The sequence below is a fragment of the Enhydra lutris genome, unplaced genomic scaffold, assembly GCF_002288905.1.
Source record: "Enhydra lutris kenyoni isolate GAN:26980312 unplaced genomic scaffold, ASM228890v2 scaffoldscaffold68, whole genome shotgun sequence".
NCBI classification, from domain to species: domain Eukaryota; kingdom Metazoa; phylum Chordata; class Mammalia; order Carnivora; family Mustelidae; genus Enhydra; species Enhydra lutris.
This window is the reverse complement of record NW_019154152.1, coordinates 2269413-2282571: the sequence shown is the minus strand read 5'-3', so window position 1 is coordinate 2282571 and position 13159 is coordinate 2269413. Positions and strand designations below refer to the sequence as shown.

The window sequence follows — 13159 nt, the reverse complement described above, 5'->3', positions numbered from 1 at the left end:
AAAAAAGGTGGAGGCTCAGGGAGGCTATGCTAAGTATTCAAGCCCACGTGGTGGGGGGTGGAAGCGTACAAGTTGGATCCCAAGTCTGAGTTTAAAGTAACTTCTATGTTCTATATGATCTCTGGTCTATATATTTTATTCTTTCATTCCCTTCTGTGTTGTCATAGCAAGGGACATGTTGTATTCTCTTCGGCTATGCAGTGGTGGCTTTCCCTGCTGAACCGCAAGCTCCCAGTTTCCCTAAGAGTTGAAACTGATGCTTATTCATCCCTGCCCCTTGGCACCATGAACGTGACTTAGGAGATGTTGGTATTCAACATATTTATAAATTCATTCATTCACTCACTCACTCACCCAAGAAACCTAAGGAAGAATAATATATTGCTTATTTTTCTCCCTCCCTCTTTCCCTTTTAATGCTTTCTGGGTAAAACGTCACTTACATTATCCTACTCAGCCACCTTGAGTGTCCCTTTGTGTTCCACAGCATAAAGTGTGAGAATCCTAGTGTGACGTTCAGGGGCTTCTATGATGAGATCCTCAGATACTCCCAGACCTCACCATGCACCCCTCCCACCCCCTTAGCCCTGCCTGATCTATGTCTCTACTGCCTCTGTTCCATCTCTATGTCTTTGCTGACATTGTTCCTTCTTGGAAATGTTCTCTCCCATCCTCATTATTTCCTCTCCAGGTGTTACTCATTTTTCAACATACCAGTTCAAATGCCACCTTTCTCAGGAAGCCAGCCTCATATCCTGGCCAGGAAAAGCCTCTCTCCTCTGTATTCCCAGAGTAATTTTTGTTGCTTTGTTGTTGCAAGAGTTTCCTAATGATCTATTTTATTCTACCTCTAAATCCATCTGATTCAAAAGAGTCTTAGAGAGAGAGAGAGAGCAGGCATTATGCCTTATGACTATGTCCAAATTTCTCATGATATGTAACATTATCTGTCACTGTATCTCTAGTACCTAAAGTAGTATCCAATACCTATTCAATAAATAGGTGTTATTAAATAGTAAATTTATGGATGAATGGATGGATGAAATGGACAAATGAATGAATTCATCAGAAGTCAAGATCTGCATTATAGCACCAGTTACCCATTAATTATGTAATTTGGGGCACTTTATAAAATCTATCTAGACCCAACTGTCCATATGAACAAAAAGGTGGTCAAGAAGACAGCGAGGGGGGCACCTGGGTGGCTCAGTCATTTGGGCATCCTGCTCAGGTCATGACCCCAGGGTCCTAGGATGGAGCCCCACTTCAGGCTTCCTGCTCAGTGGAACCTGCTTCTCCCTCTCCTTCTGCCTCTCCCTCCACTTTCTTTCTCTCTCTCTCTCTCTCTCTCAAATAAATAAAATCTTTTAAAAAAAAAAAGACAGGGAGACAAGGGAACTCATTTTTATGGATGACTTACTAGGAACAAGGCAATGTGCTAAGGGTGTGACTTACCTTACATGCCTATAAGAAGGAGGGAAGGAGTGAGGAGGAGGGGGAGTGCTATACAAGCAGGAGGAAGCCTGGGCTTAGGATAAAGTTCACTTGAGTTCAAGCCCTGGTTCGGCCACTTACTAACTGTGACCTCAGGAAAATTCATCTTCTAAACCTCTGCTTTCTTCAGCTCTCAAGTGGTGACAATAAGCAACCCTACTGGTGAGTTTGTCGTGAGGATTAAATGTGATGTCCCACGTAATGCATGGAACCCGCTGGCTTGCGCGTGATCACGGCTTAATAAACAGTAGCTTGTTACTGTTGCATTACTTGCATGTCTTGTTGTTCAGTTTAACAGTGAAGAAGTAAAGGCTCAAGGTCACGTATAACTTCCGTCTGCACTGTCATCCCCTCTGCCTATGGGACACTCCAGTACAAATCCTCCTAGAGTGGCCATGGGCTTTGCAATATAGCCCGTGTCCTCATTTCAGGGTGAAATACTAAAAAGCCACCTCCATGTTGCTACTTTAGAAATACACCCAGGTTTTATCATTATATCATCTAAACCTTTAGCGTCTAGCATTGCATATCTAAAAGCAGTGTCAGTTTTCTCATGGTTATTCTTACGTTCAATAAAGGTCATAATCTAAGTTATAAGAAGATATGAATTTAGCTCTCCCAGCGAGACTCAGAGCTGGTTACACTTTTTTTTTCCCCATTATTGGCTTTTCTTCGTGCAAAAATAAAAAAAAAAGCCATCACCACCCCTCTATGATTAAATGTGGCGTGGGTGTTTCCGCCCCACGAAGGGAGCCACACCCCACCTGGGCACTCACTAATCGTTTGATTTGGGAGAAGAAAGGGAGGAGGAGATAGTAACCAGGAGAGTTTCTAGGGTTTTCTTTGGTGGAGAATGTGATGTGCAAACATACAGAAGTTTCACAGAGGACGTACTCAGAGGCAGGAGAAGTTTCATTTACGGCAGGGCATTATCGAGATTACATGGCTGTTGGAGCCAAAGGATTCCTGCCCTGAGTGTCCAAGAGGACCTCTCCCCCAGAGCATACCCAAGGGGGTGTGATTTGTCGGCCCGCAACCTGCAACCAAAGCGTCAACAGGCCATCGGGGGGCTGCCACCTGCTGAGCCTTTTTCTGCTACAAACATGGCCACTAACGCAGCTCCTAACCAGGTTGATCACGGGGAGAGAAACGCCAATCTAACACATTTGCTGTTGATTTCTTAAGCAGATTCAGGCACACAAGATGAAGCACAGCTTTTGCAGGAATGGTTTAAGCTGGCTCTGGAGAAGAATAAATTAATGCGATATGAGTCGGAGCTACTGATCATGTAAGTAAGGCAACACAGATAACAGTGAGTCCTAAAAGCAAAGGGGGTGGGAGAGGGGCGGCTCGCCCGCCCAGGTTGAAGTCCCAAGAATTCTTCTCCTCGTGCATACAGAATTGTGATTGAGGCAAATTGATATTTGGCGTCTTGCATATCCTGTTGGCATTAGCACAGAGAATCTTCCGTTGTCTGTTCTCTCTCTGGAGTCCTGTGGCTGAAATTGATGTCAGGTGACGGGTCTGGAGCTGGAGAGCATTTGGATAAGGTATTTCCAGTCTATCCTTGTCCCCCACCCTGGGCCGGTGGGGGCGGGGGGCACCTGTAGCCACGCACCTGTGATGGGGAGGCATGTTCTTGGCCTCTGGGTATGAACCCTGGAAGGGCTTGGGAAGATCTGCTTGGCCACGTCCTTAAGTATTTACCATACTGAGGGACTCTGAATGCGAGGTTGAAGGCTGCTGGGAGATCAGAAGGTGGAGCTGGATCTCATCACACTGGGACAGAGTTGAAGGTCACTCAAGCCAGGATGCAGACATATCTCTGGGGTAACCATTCAGCCCACTGCACTAACCTGACCCCATTGTTACCCATATTCCCCTATGGCATCACAAAAGTTAATGGACCCACTTGCTTCTTAGGAGCAAGTCTTTGACTCTAGCCCAGCGGATCTCACCTGGGGACAGTTTTGCCCCCCAGGGGATATTCACCAATATCTGGAGACATATTTGGGTGTCACACCTAGGAGGTGATGCTAGCATCTAGTGAAGAGAGGCCAAGAGTGCTACTTAACATTGTACGATTCACAGGATGCCCCTCTCCCTGCCACCAACAGAGAGTTATTCAGCCTAAAATGCCAATAGTGTCAAGATTGAGAAGTCTTGCCCTAGATCTATGGCAAGGCTCAGAGTAATCAAGAAGGCAGTTCTGCTCCAGGCTGGCTGATCCCAAGAAAAAAAGGGTGTGAGTTGAGTTCACCTAGTTTCTTCCCAAATCTGCCTCTCCTGGGGGTGAGAGTGAGTAAGAGTGGTCTTCAGTCTTCTGGGGAAGGAGGCCAGGAGTTACACTCATTGAGCTCCATGGACGTGGAAAGAACGTCCAGGAATGAGGAAGAAGGCATCTTCCTTAGCGATTATTTTTTCAATCACTGTTTTTTAAGTTGATACACGTGCTGGGACTCTGAGCAACACCTGTCCTTGTCCACCTGACTGCAAAGCCCTTTTTACACAACCCTACCATCTGCCTCTGGACCAGATCTGAATCACAACGTTCATTCAACAAAAGCATATCCAACACATCATCTGTGTCAGGAACTGTGCTGGGTACGGTGGAAAGAAGAATGAGCGGGCCACAGTCCCTATCTTCTAGGATCTCATGGTTTCAGGGGAGACAGACATGCAAACACATAGCACACCAGCGATAAGAAAACATGGCGAGAGCTCCATGGAAGTTTGTGGCAGGAGCAGCCTTGTCTGTGCGTAGGTTCTCCCTGTGATGATCAGGAAGGCAGTGGCTCCTGCTCCCAGTGCTCAGTGCCTGGCTTCCCTAGTTAGCACGTGGCCAGAGGGAACCTTCTTCTCCAAGAGAGGCCGCAGGGAAGAACTCAGGCATGGGAACTAGATGAAAGCGGGCAGGAGCTCTGTTAAAGGATGGGTTTTAGTTTAGAGAAAGAGCTGTTGGAACAGGGACAAACATCCTAGACAAGCAACTTGAGTGCTTTGGGAAAGCAGATACCAAGACAGGACTAGAAGCGCAAGAGTCGGGGCGCCTGGGTCGGCTAAGAGGCCGGATCTTGATTTTGGCTCAGGTCATGATGTCAGGGTCCTGGGATCGAAATCTCTGTCGGGCCCTGCCCTCAGTGGGGAGTCTGCTTGGGATTCTCTCTCTCCCTCTGCCCCTCCCCGCTGCTCTCTCTCTAAATAAATAAATCTTAAAAAAAAAAAAAAAGCAAAAGAGACATAGTAGGATAAAGGAGAATGGAAGGGGGAATAAGAGGGAAGTCGCACACCCTCTGTGGTCCTGACACCTGTGAAGGGAGTGGGGAGGAAAGAGAATTGGGCGGAGGAAACTCCGAACTGCGGTGCAGCGCCGGGAACGTCTCAGCCCGGCCAAAGAGAGTACAGGAGCAAAGATGCCACCAGAGGAGTCCAGCTCTAGCGCTGCCCGCTGTGCTCTGTCATTGGCAGGATGCTGTCTGGGCACAGCGTGGCCTCAGCACCACACTGAGTAGACTGTACCTCAGGAGTCAGCTCTTGGCACTCGGCCCAGAAAGTTCTCTCCTGAAGGAAGCCTTGAGTGGTACATTTCCACGGGCAACCAGAGAGGACCTAAGAGAAGTTCAGGGTCAATAACAAAAGGCAGAATTTTTTTTTTTTAAGATTTTATTCATTTATTTGACAGACAGAGATTACAAGTAGACAGAGAGGCAGGCAGAAAGAGAGGAAGGGAAGCAGGGTTTCTGCTGAGCAGAGAGCCCGATGCGGGGTTCGATCCCAGGACCCTGGGATCATGACCTGAGCTGAAGGCAGAGGCTTTAACCCACTGAGCCACCCAGGCACCCCCAAAAGGCAGAATATTTTAAACATGGCAGGGATCTTGGCCCAAGTAGCAGGAGAAGTCACAGAAATAGGGCAGCAACAGCAGGGCACAGCAAAATGACCCCAAAGCTGTGGCAGCTCCATGCACACGGCGAGAGGGGCTGGAAGGGAAGGCCGGGCGCTGTCAAACAGAGGCCCTATTCCCAGCCCTTCCCCACTTGGGTGTCTCTGTAGCAGTGAGCCTCTCTCACCTCAGCCTCTCTCTTCTCTCTCAAAACTCTCTCCTTTGGGTTTCTGTGATGCTGCCTCGCATCATCTCTTTTCAGAGCTCATTTTTATCTCTTTTTTATATCTTTTTTATCTCTTTTCAGAGCTCGGATGGCTTCCTTCCTGGCTACATCTCTCTTTTTTTTTTTTTTTTTTTTTTGCCTTCTCAGTGTAGGCATTTCCAAGCTCCTGTCTTCAAACTTTCCTTTCTCTGTAGTCTTCCTTTTAGGGATCACAGGGTTTCAACCACCATCTCTGACCCCTGCAACATCTGTGTGTGGTCCTGATTTCTCCTACGCGCTCCAGAGTTGGGTTTCCAAAGGGGGAAACCTCCACATTACACATGGCCTGGCATGTGGGCCCCTTGCCCACACATCAGATAGCCCCAGGCATTGAAAGTTCAAGGAGTGCCTAACTGACCTTCACCGAGAACGAACTTCACTCCTTGACTCTGCTGTTTCTATTGGCGGAAGCAAGGAGACCCCAGCCTGATGACTCCAAAAGCATCACAGACTCTTCTTTGCACGTCTCCTACCACCGGACGGAGAGCTGTGCGGAGGTTATGGCTCTGCCTGAACAAAATGGCTCACTCCTGTCTCGTCCTCCTGGTTTTGTCATTTACCACAATCGGAGATCTGGGAGCTGTTAGAGGCAATACTCGAAGTCATGTTGCCCCTAAAAGAGAAGAGAGTTTCAGATTGTCATTGCTTCTCCCCTGGATTATTCTAGCCTTTTCTTAATGATCCGTCCCCAGAGGGTGGCCTGAGTGGTCTTCCAGATGCCCCCTGGGATCACATCCCAACCTTCAGCTGCTCCTTCATCTCTGGCCTTCAGCGGAACCCAGCAGCCCTTCTCAGCTCCTTCAGCCCCAGACCTTCCCATTTAGAGATATTCCAAGACCCCAGTTTTAATTAAAAGGAAAAAAAAAAAAAGAATATAGTAACTATAGTCAGTGAGCTTACTCACTGTTTTAGGCATATCTTCAGTATTTACAAGGTGTGAACATTTTCTTACCCCCAGGGCCCAAGAATTAGAATTGGAAGATCATCAAAGCAGACTGGAACAGAAATTAAGACAGAAAATGCTCAAGGAGGGTGAGTACAGGGGTATGTGTTTGGGCCCCTGTGAAGGATATTTTTCCCTGGAAAGGCACTTGCACAGAGCACACCCCAAATCCCAACACAGGGCACTCCTCCCACCTTGTGTGAGCAGCCTAGAGGCGGAGGGAGAGGCTGGGGAGGGGGAAGCCCACCGGCTGCCCGGCGAGACGCTCTGGCTGGCTTCGTTCACCTGGCCTATGAGGGCAGCATTGGACTCCGTCGCACCAGCTAAGAGAACAAAATCGTTCATTCACTCCCCCCTCTATTCAGTTTAGAAATATTTGCTGAGAGTCTGGTGTGGGCCTGGTGCATGAAGAAGAGCTCCCCTGCCCTGGGTTCTGGAGAAGCCAACGTGCAAACGGGATTGGCATACACAGAGATGAGGGCCAGGACATGGGTGCCTGACGAAGGCGGGCCTCGTTCTGCAGGGCACTAGACGTGGTATCAGAAACAGCCTTCCCCCCATGGACCAGGGCAGGGCACATGTGAGAAAATGATCTCTACCACGAAGGAGGAGAGTGGAAATAAATTCGGTTGACATGCTGTCTTAATTATGTGTTCATTGGCTCTAGCACGCCAGGCGTATTCACTGTTTGTGCCTTAGACCTAGGTCTGAAAGGACAAGTTCAATGATTTCTTTATACCTCATGGCCCAAACATGGCACCTCCCTATGGGGTTGCCTGGTACAGGGCAAGCACCTAGTAAATATTGGATATTAGTAAATATTAGTCATCATCATGGTTAGTTTTACTTAGGCATTTTATCCCCATTTTACAGTTTAGAAACGAAATCTCAGCACACTTGGCATGCGTGAGGTAAGTGGTAAGGGGGCTAAAGTTCCGGAACAAACCACCACAGACTCAGGGACGCCTGCTCTTTCCCATGTAGTAGTGATCTGTGGACTTTCTTCGTAGCCAAAAATTCTTTTTCTAGCAAAATCCTTACAGGGCTGCACTCACTATACAGAATAAATAAAATTGGTATACGTCGTTTGTATTTGTCAGATGGACTCAGATGAGTCCCCTGATGAGAAGCCGACTTTGAGAGAGAGAAGTTTTTTCTGCGTTAATTACCAAATAAGGACCGACACTGGGATATACCTAGATGAACAAAATATACAACATAATATCTGATTTATACATTTAATAAAAATTTCAGTTTGCTCCATTTCAGGGTGGCAAAATAAATACCACCAACAGACCCCATGAGCCACCTTTGAATTTTCTTTTTAAAAAAATTTTTGTTTTTTAAAGATTTTATTTATTTATTTGTCAGAGAGAGAGAGCAAGAGAGCGAGCACAGGCAGACAGAGTGGCAGGCAGAGGCAGAGGGAGAAGCAGGCTCCCTGCCGAGCAAGGAGCCGGATGTGGGACTCGATCCCAGGATGTTGGGATCATGACCTGAGCCGAAGGCAGCTGCTTAACCAACTAAGCCAGCCAGGCGTCCCTTTTTTAAAAAATTTTTTGTGAGGATCGAGGATCATACATCTCTTCACTCCTCTCTGGTATAACGCACCCCCCAAAAAGCTTCTTCATTTTGACTATACCTGAGATCATCTTCCATAAAAGCTTTATCCCCCTAGTTAGCAAGAAAGAAAAGAAAAGAAAGGAAAAGAAAAGAAAAGAAATGTATCCCTCTCTAGTAAACTCAGTCCGATGGAATAATTTAGACAGTCCGTGTAGGAAGAGCTCAGTCTCTTTGGGATGAAAATGTCTTGGAGATGGCAACCTTTTCCTTCTGTTCTTCTCCCTGAGGCCAGGGAAGCCTGAGGCAGGTTTGTGTGAATTTGAGGCATTAGCTGTCTATACTGGTTGCTTTGACTGGCTGAGCCCCCACACAGCTGTCCGGTCATCGGGCTGCCATTCTCTCTGCTGGCATTTGCAGCTAAGGATCTTAACATTGTGGCTGGCATCCACCCTAGCCTGGGCCCTCCTCGGTGTGCCTGGAGCCTGATGGCGTTCCCTGGCACCTCCTCCATTCAGCTTGGCCACATGTCTCCGCTGTGGGACCATATCACTCCTCAACATGGGGAAGCCCTCTTGGGGGCCTATTGAACAGCTACCTTTGATGGCTCCGGGGCTGGTGGGCACTTCTGGGTCCCACCTGGGCCATACACAGCAGATGGAGAGCTGGAAAACCAGACTCAGACCCTTCTCTGCCCAACCACAATGTACTGTCCCATGTTCACACATGAGGCGCCCTTCCAGCCGACTTCTTCCCAGAATTCCATCCAAGGGGCAGGGTAAGAATCCGTTGGCCCCCAGTGTTCCCATCAAATGGTATGACATTTCTTGGCCCAGAACAGAGAGGCTGGAGCACAGGGCTCTCATCCTCTGCTTCTCTTCTGTCTCCCATAAAACATGAGGTGGAAAGGGAATGATGCTTCCCCATCTCCCTTTTGTCATGTATACCTTCTTCCTGACCCTGTCCTCAGAACTAATCCTGTTGCGAGAAGTAGAGGCCCTTGGCTGCTCCAGGATGAGTCTCACTACCTAGTCCCCAGTTTGCTGAAGGGAAGGGGCGAAGGTATTTAATATAATGTCCTTTCCCAAGGCAGTAGTCTGGATGACAAGACTTGCATCTGCCTTAACATCTCTTTTGACTGTCGGAAAGCCATTACTATCTGTTTCTTAGCCTTGCCTTTCCTTTTGCAGCCATCTCATGTCCCCCAGGCAATTGGAGGCATCAGGCCAACCAGGAAGAAGCTCTTGTATTCTGAAGGCGATAGGGAAAACATAGTCACAGGCTGGAGACACAGTCCCATTGGCCAACCGGAGTCCTGCTTTGCTCCTGCTTGGTCTCCACTCAAAGGCTGCAATTTGTCATGAACTACACATGAAGAAAAGGATTCTCCGCATTAAATTGTAGCCACTGATGCAGATGGCTTACTCAGAACTTTGCACGTAGATTTCTTTGCTGCAGTTCAGACATGTTTAGGGAAAACAGCCTTTTTGTTGTTTGGCTGGTTTCTTTTTTGCGGGGGAGGGGAGGCTGGAGGACTAGGTTGGGCTTGGTGGATACTCTTTCCCTCACAAAGGGATTTCCCCCTGTTGCTTTATCTGTAGCCCCACGATGAAAACTGAGCCGACTGCCGCACAGAGCACCCTCCTTGCAAATCTGTGGCTTCAAGAACAGTCCCCTGGTGTTAAATTCATTTCCTTGTTTTCTCCGTGGAAATTAAAAGGCAGAAACAAGTCCAAAACAATCAAGAAACGTCCACGCCAAGAGCTCTCTCCCTGGGCCAAATGTTACCTGAGGTCTCACGCTTTTCCTTTTTTGTTTTTTAGAGAGCCAGAAAGATGAGAATGATCTGAATGAGGAGAGAGAAATATTCAGCGAGATGATGCAAGTGATTGAACAAAGGGACAGACTCGTGGACTCCTTAGAGGAGCAGCGCATAAAAGAAAAGGCTGAAGACCAGCACTTTGAAAGCTTCATATTCTCCAGGGGCTGTCAGCTGAGCAGGACGTGAGCAGGCCCAAGGGGCGCTCTCCGGATGCTGGCTGAGGGCGGATGGGGCCAGGAACACCCCACGCACTCACAATTCCTTTGGCAGGATCTGGGGTACCTGGAACTTAAGCGATGCCCTATTGCCATCTTTTCTTAAACATGAAAATTCTCCCATCTGGAGTACAGCTGCCCGAGACCCTTCCAGAGATTCTAATGAAGAAAATACAAAGACTGTTATGAGATCAGCAGTCCCTCTGGCAGGTCTCACCTTGGAGGTGACCTTGGCAGATGACCAGCATTGTTTTCCTGAGAAAGGGGCACGGAGATTGACTTTCCTGCTGCCTTTACCATTTATCTTCCCAATTCATTGAGTTACACATCTCCAGGTTTTTAAGAAGCTGCCTTTTCATTAATATATCCATATTTGCCTTTTTTTTTTTTTGCATGGATGACCGGTTTCCAAATGTCAGAAAGAAGCAGCCACGGTTTAAAGATTAGGTTAATATTTAAATTGTGTTTCCAGAGAAAAAAGGAGAAACCTTGAGATTACTGGTTACATAAAGCAAATAACTCATATAGCAGGTGTTAATTCAATCCTGGATTTAATTTACCAGTTGTATTTGTAAGCCTTAATATAATATACATAAGCAATGAGAGTTGAAGACATTTGAGCCTTAATTTTGTTTAAAAAACAAAACAGAAAAAAAAAAAAAAAGGAAAGAAAACTCTGCCCCTGGAACATATGAAAAGCATTTCTAGAAGATGAATAGTTTTCCAGTGCTTTTCTTATATGGCTATTGGTGATGGCAAAAGGGAAACTCATTTGTTGATAAAGTGTCATTGAGGCGGGTGCTGCTACTGAAGCACACCCACTAGAGATCCAAGATGAGGATGCTTCCCGAAGGCAGTCTTCTCGGGTCCAAAGACAAGCATCTCCAACACTTTCTCCAGGGATCCCCTCGGAACTCCACCGGACAAGGACGAAATCACTTCCGACTTCCCCCGGGTAGCTGAGTGCCATGACCCCATTTACCAAATACAGGGACCAAATCTCAGACTGGGTTGTGGATTTTTTAAATGACATTTTCAATGTGAAAAGAAAGCCAAGAGATGGAGTTTTGTGCACTGACGAGGGATTCCTGGGCCCTTCTGATGGGTCCCATGCGAACCATGTTTTACATAGTGATCTGTTGTCAGAAATTGATTGTTTTCCCTCAATGGGATTCTTTGAAGATTCAGTCTGTCACAAGAGACGGACTGAGGAACTCTTTGTTACGTGTTTGCCCTCTCTCATTTCTGCACGTGTGTAAATGGGTCGCTGAACAGAAGGTGCTTTGCGACAGTTGACTCTGACCAGAGACCTAACTCTCCTCAATGTAAGTTGACCGTGAACTGCTTCTGTCTGAGATGCTGTCCACGCATGCCAATCTGGCCAGCCGACAAGCCGGAAATTAGAAATGTAACTGGGTTTCCCAAGCCCGCCCACACTTGGAGAGGTGTTAAATGGAAACTTTCCATGACATACCAAATTCCAAAGGTTGCAGTTCTCTTTTCCTATCTTCTTTCCTTCCTTCCTCTTCCTTTTTCCTTTCTTTAAAAAAAGAATCAGATCTTCTAGTGCATGAATTCTTCTATGAGGGAATATGTGCAGGCATTGAGCTATCAAAACTGTGCCATTTATGGCTATTTATTCTTATTTATTTATATATTTGGTGGAAATTGCTAATAGGATTTCCTCCTATTTCTGGTTTTCCTGTGTTATGCTACGGGCACTAAGATATTGGTATATAAGCTATTTAACAGACAACCCAGTTGTTGGGGACAGTGAGTTGCAAAGTATTAAAGATTTATAGAGGTAGTTAAAATAATATTTTCAGTCATTAGGTATTTAAAGGTAAGACTATGGATACTCAGGAATTTTAATTCATTTAAAGAAGAGAGATATAGAACTTCGGTTTTTATTTTTGAATGTTCAGAAATATCCAAACCCAGTCTTTTCTGTCAGTTACATGAAAGCGTGCTATCATTTCACAGAGGCTGCTCACATGTATAGTGTCTGGGTTGTTGTTATAAAAAGAATTAATTGCCACTTATTTTAATTTGTTCTGTTTTCATCTAAAAGAAAGGTTCTCCCAAGAGGGCCAAGAAAGAAGGTGTTTCTTGGCCCTCGTCTTCTGTTAATAGACAAGGGAAGCGATTTGTTCACTTTTTCTTCCGCAGACTGTTCTGTAGTTTAAAGCTGAGTCTTATCTGGCCAAGCTGGAACATAAACCTCATATGTAACAGCCTTCTACTTACTACGGCTTTCAGCTTGGTGGTACATGAAAGTTTCAACGAACACTTCCAAAAAGACATAAATAATGTGGCTGTTGAATTATTTTCCATAGTTCCATTCCTTATTCACAAATAAAGAATGTCATAAGACCCTCAAAATGTAAAATACTGTACATTTTAAAGATGGGTTTTTTTTAACGCAATATGAGTAGGAAGGATTATGATGAAAACAACTTCTTCTGTCCCATAAAAGAGCACTTGTGATCAAAGTTGGACAACATAGGGCTCTGGATGAGACATAAAGCCCCAGCCTCGTGTCATGTGTTAGAGACAGTCTCGTACAGCTTTTAAGTTAAACTGAAGGGCTCACAATGGTCGCAAGGTAAGGGTTTAACAGAAGAGGGACGGAGAGGACAGTTCTCAAGCTTCCTCTCCCAAACCATTCGTTGGTTGATCTATGTGTTTAACAAACGTTCTCTGATTGCCTGTGGTGGGGTCGTGCAGCCCTGAGCAGATAATGGCATGAGGGAAGAATATTCGTCCTCCACTCCACCCACAAATAAATGCAAAGAATAATAAACAAACAAATAAACAAGTACCACTCCCAAATAAATACAAAGATAACTATTTTTATTACAAGCATCAGCCTAGTCTACTCACATTTGTCTCAAGCATAAGGACTTTAAACCCCAGCAACTGCAGCACTCCTGTGGCAATTAAAATAAGTTCGTTTCTACAACTGTGAAAAGTAATAC

The 13159-nt window shown here is 46.1% G+C and overlaps 1 protein-coding gene across 1 annotated transcript in view; it reads left to right on the top strand.

Annotated features, from left to right (window-relative positions):
* The window catches only part of LOC111159507 (F-actin-methionine sulfoxide oxidase MICAL2-like), a 185313-nt gene extending 174741 nt beyond the window's left edge, over positions 1-10572 (top strand). The window contains exons 28-30 of the mRNA XM_022522030.1: positions 2682-2781; positions 6600-6673; positions 9968-10572. Coding sequence (XP_022377738.1) covers positions 2682-2781; positions 6600-6673; positions 9968-10152 — 359 coding nt within the window. The 3' untranslated portion in view covers positions 10153-10572. The remainder of the gene's footprint in view (positions 1-2681; positions 2782-6599; positions 6674-9967) is intronic.
* The last annotated feature ends 2587 nt before the right edge of the window (positions 10573-13159 follow it).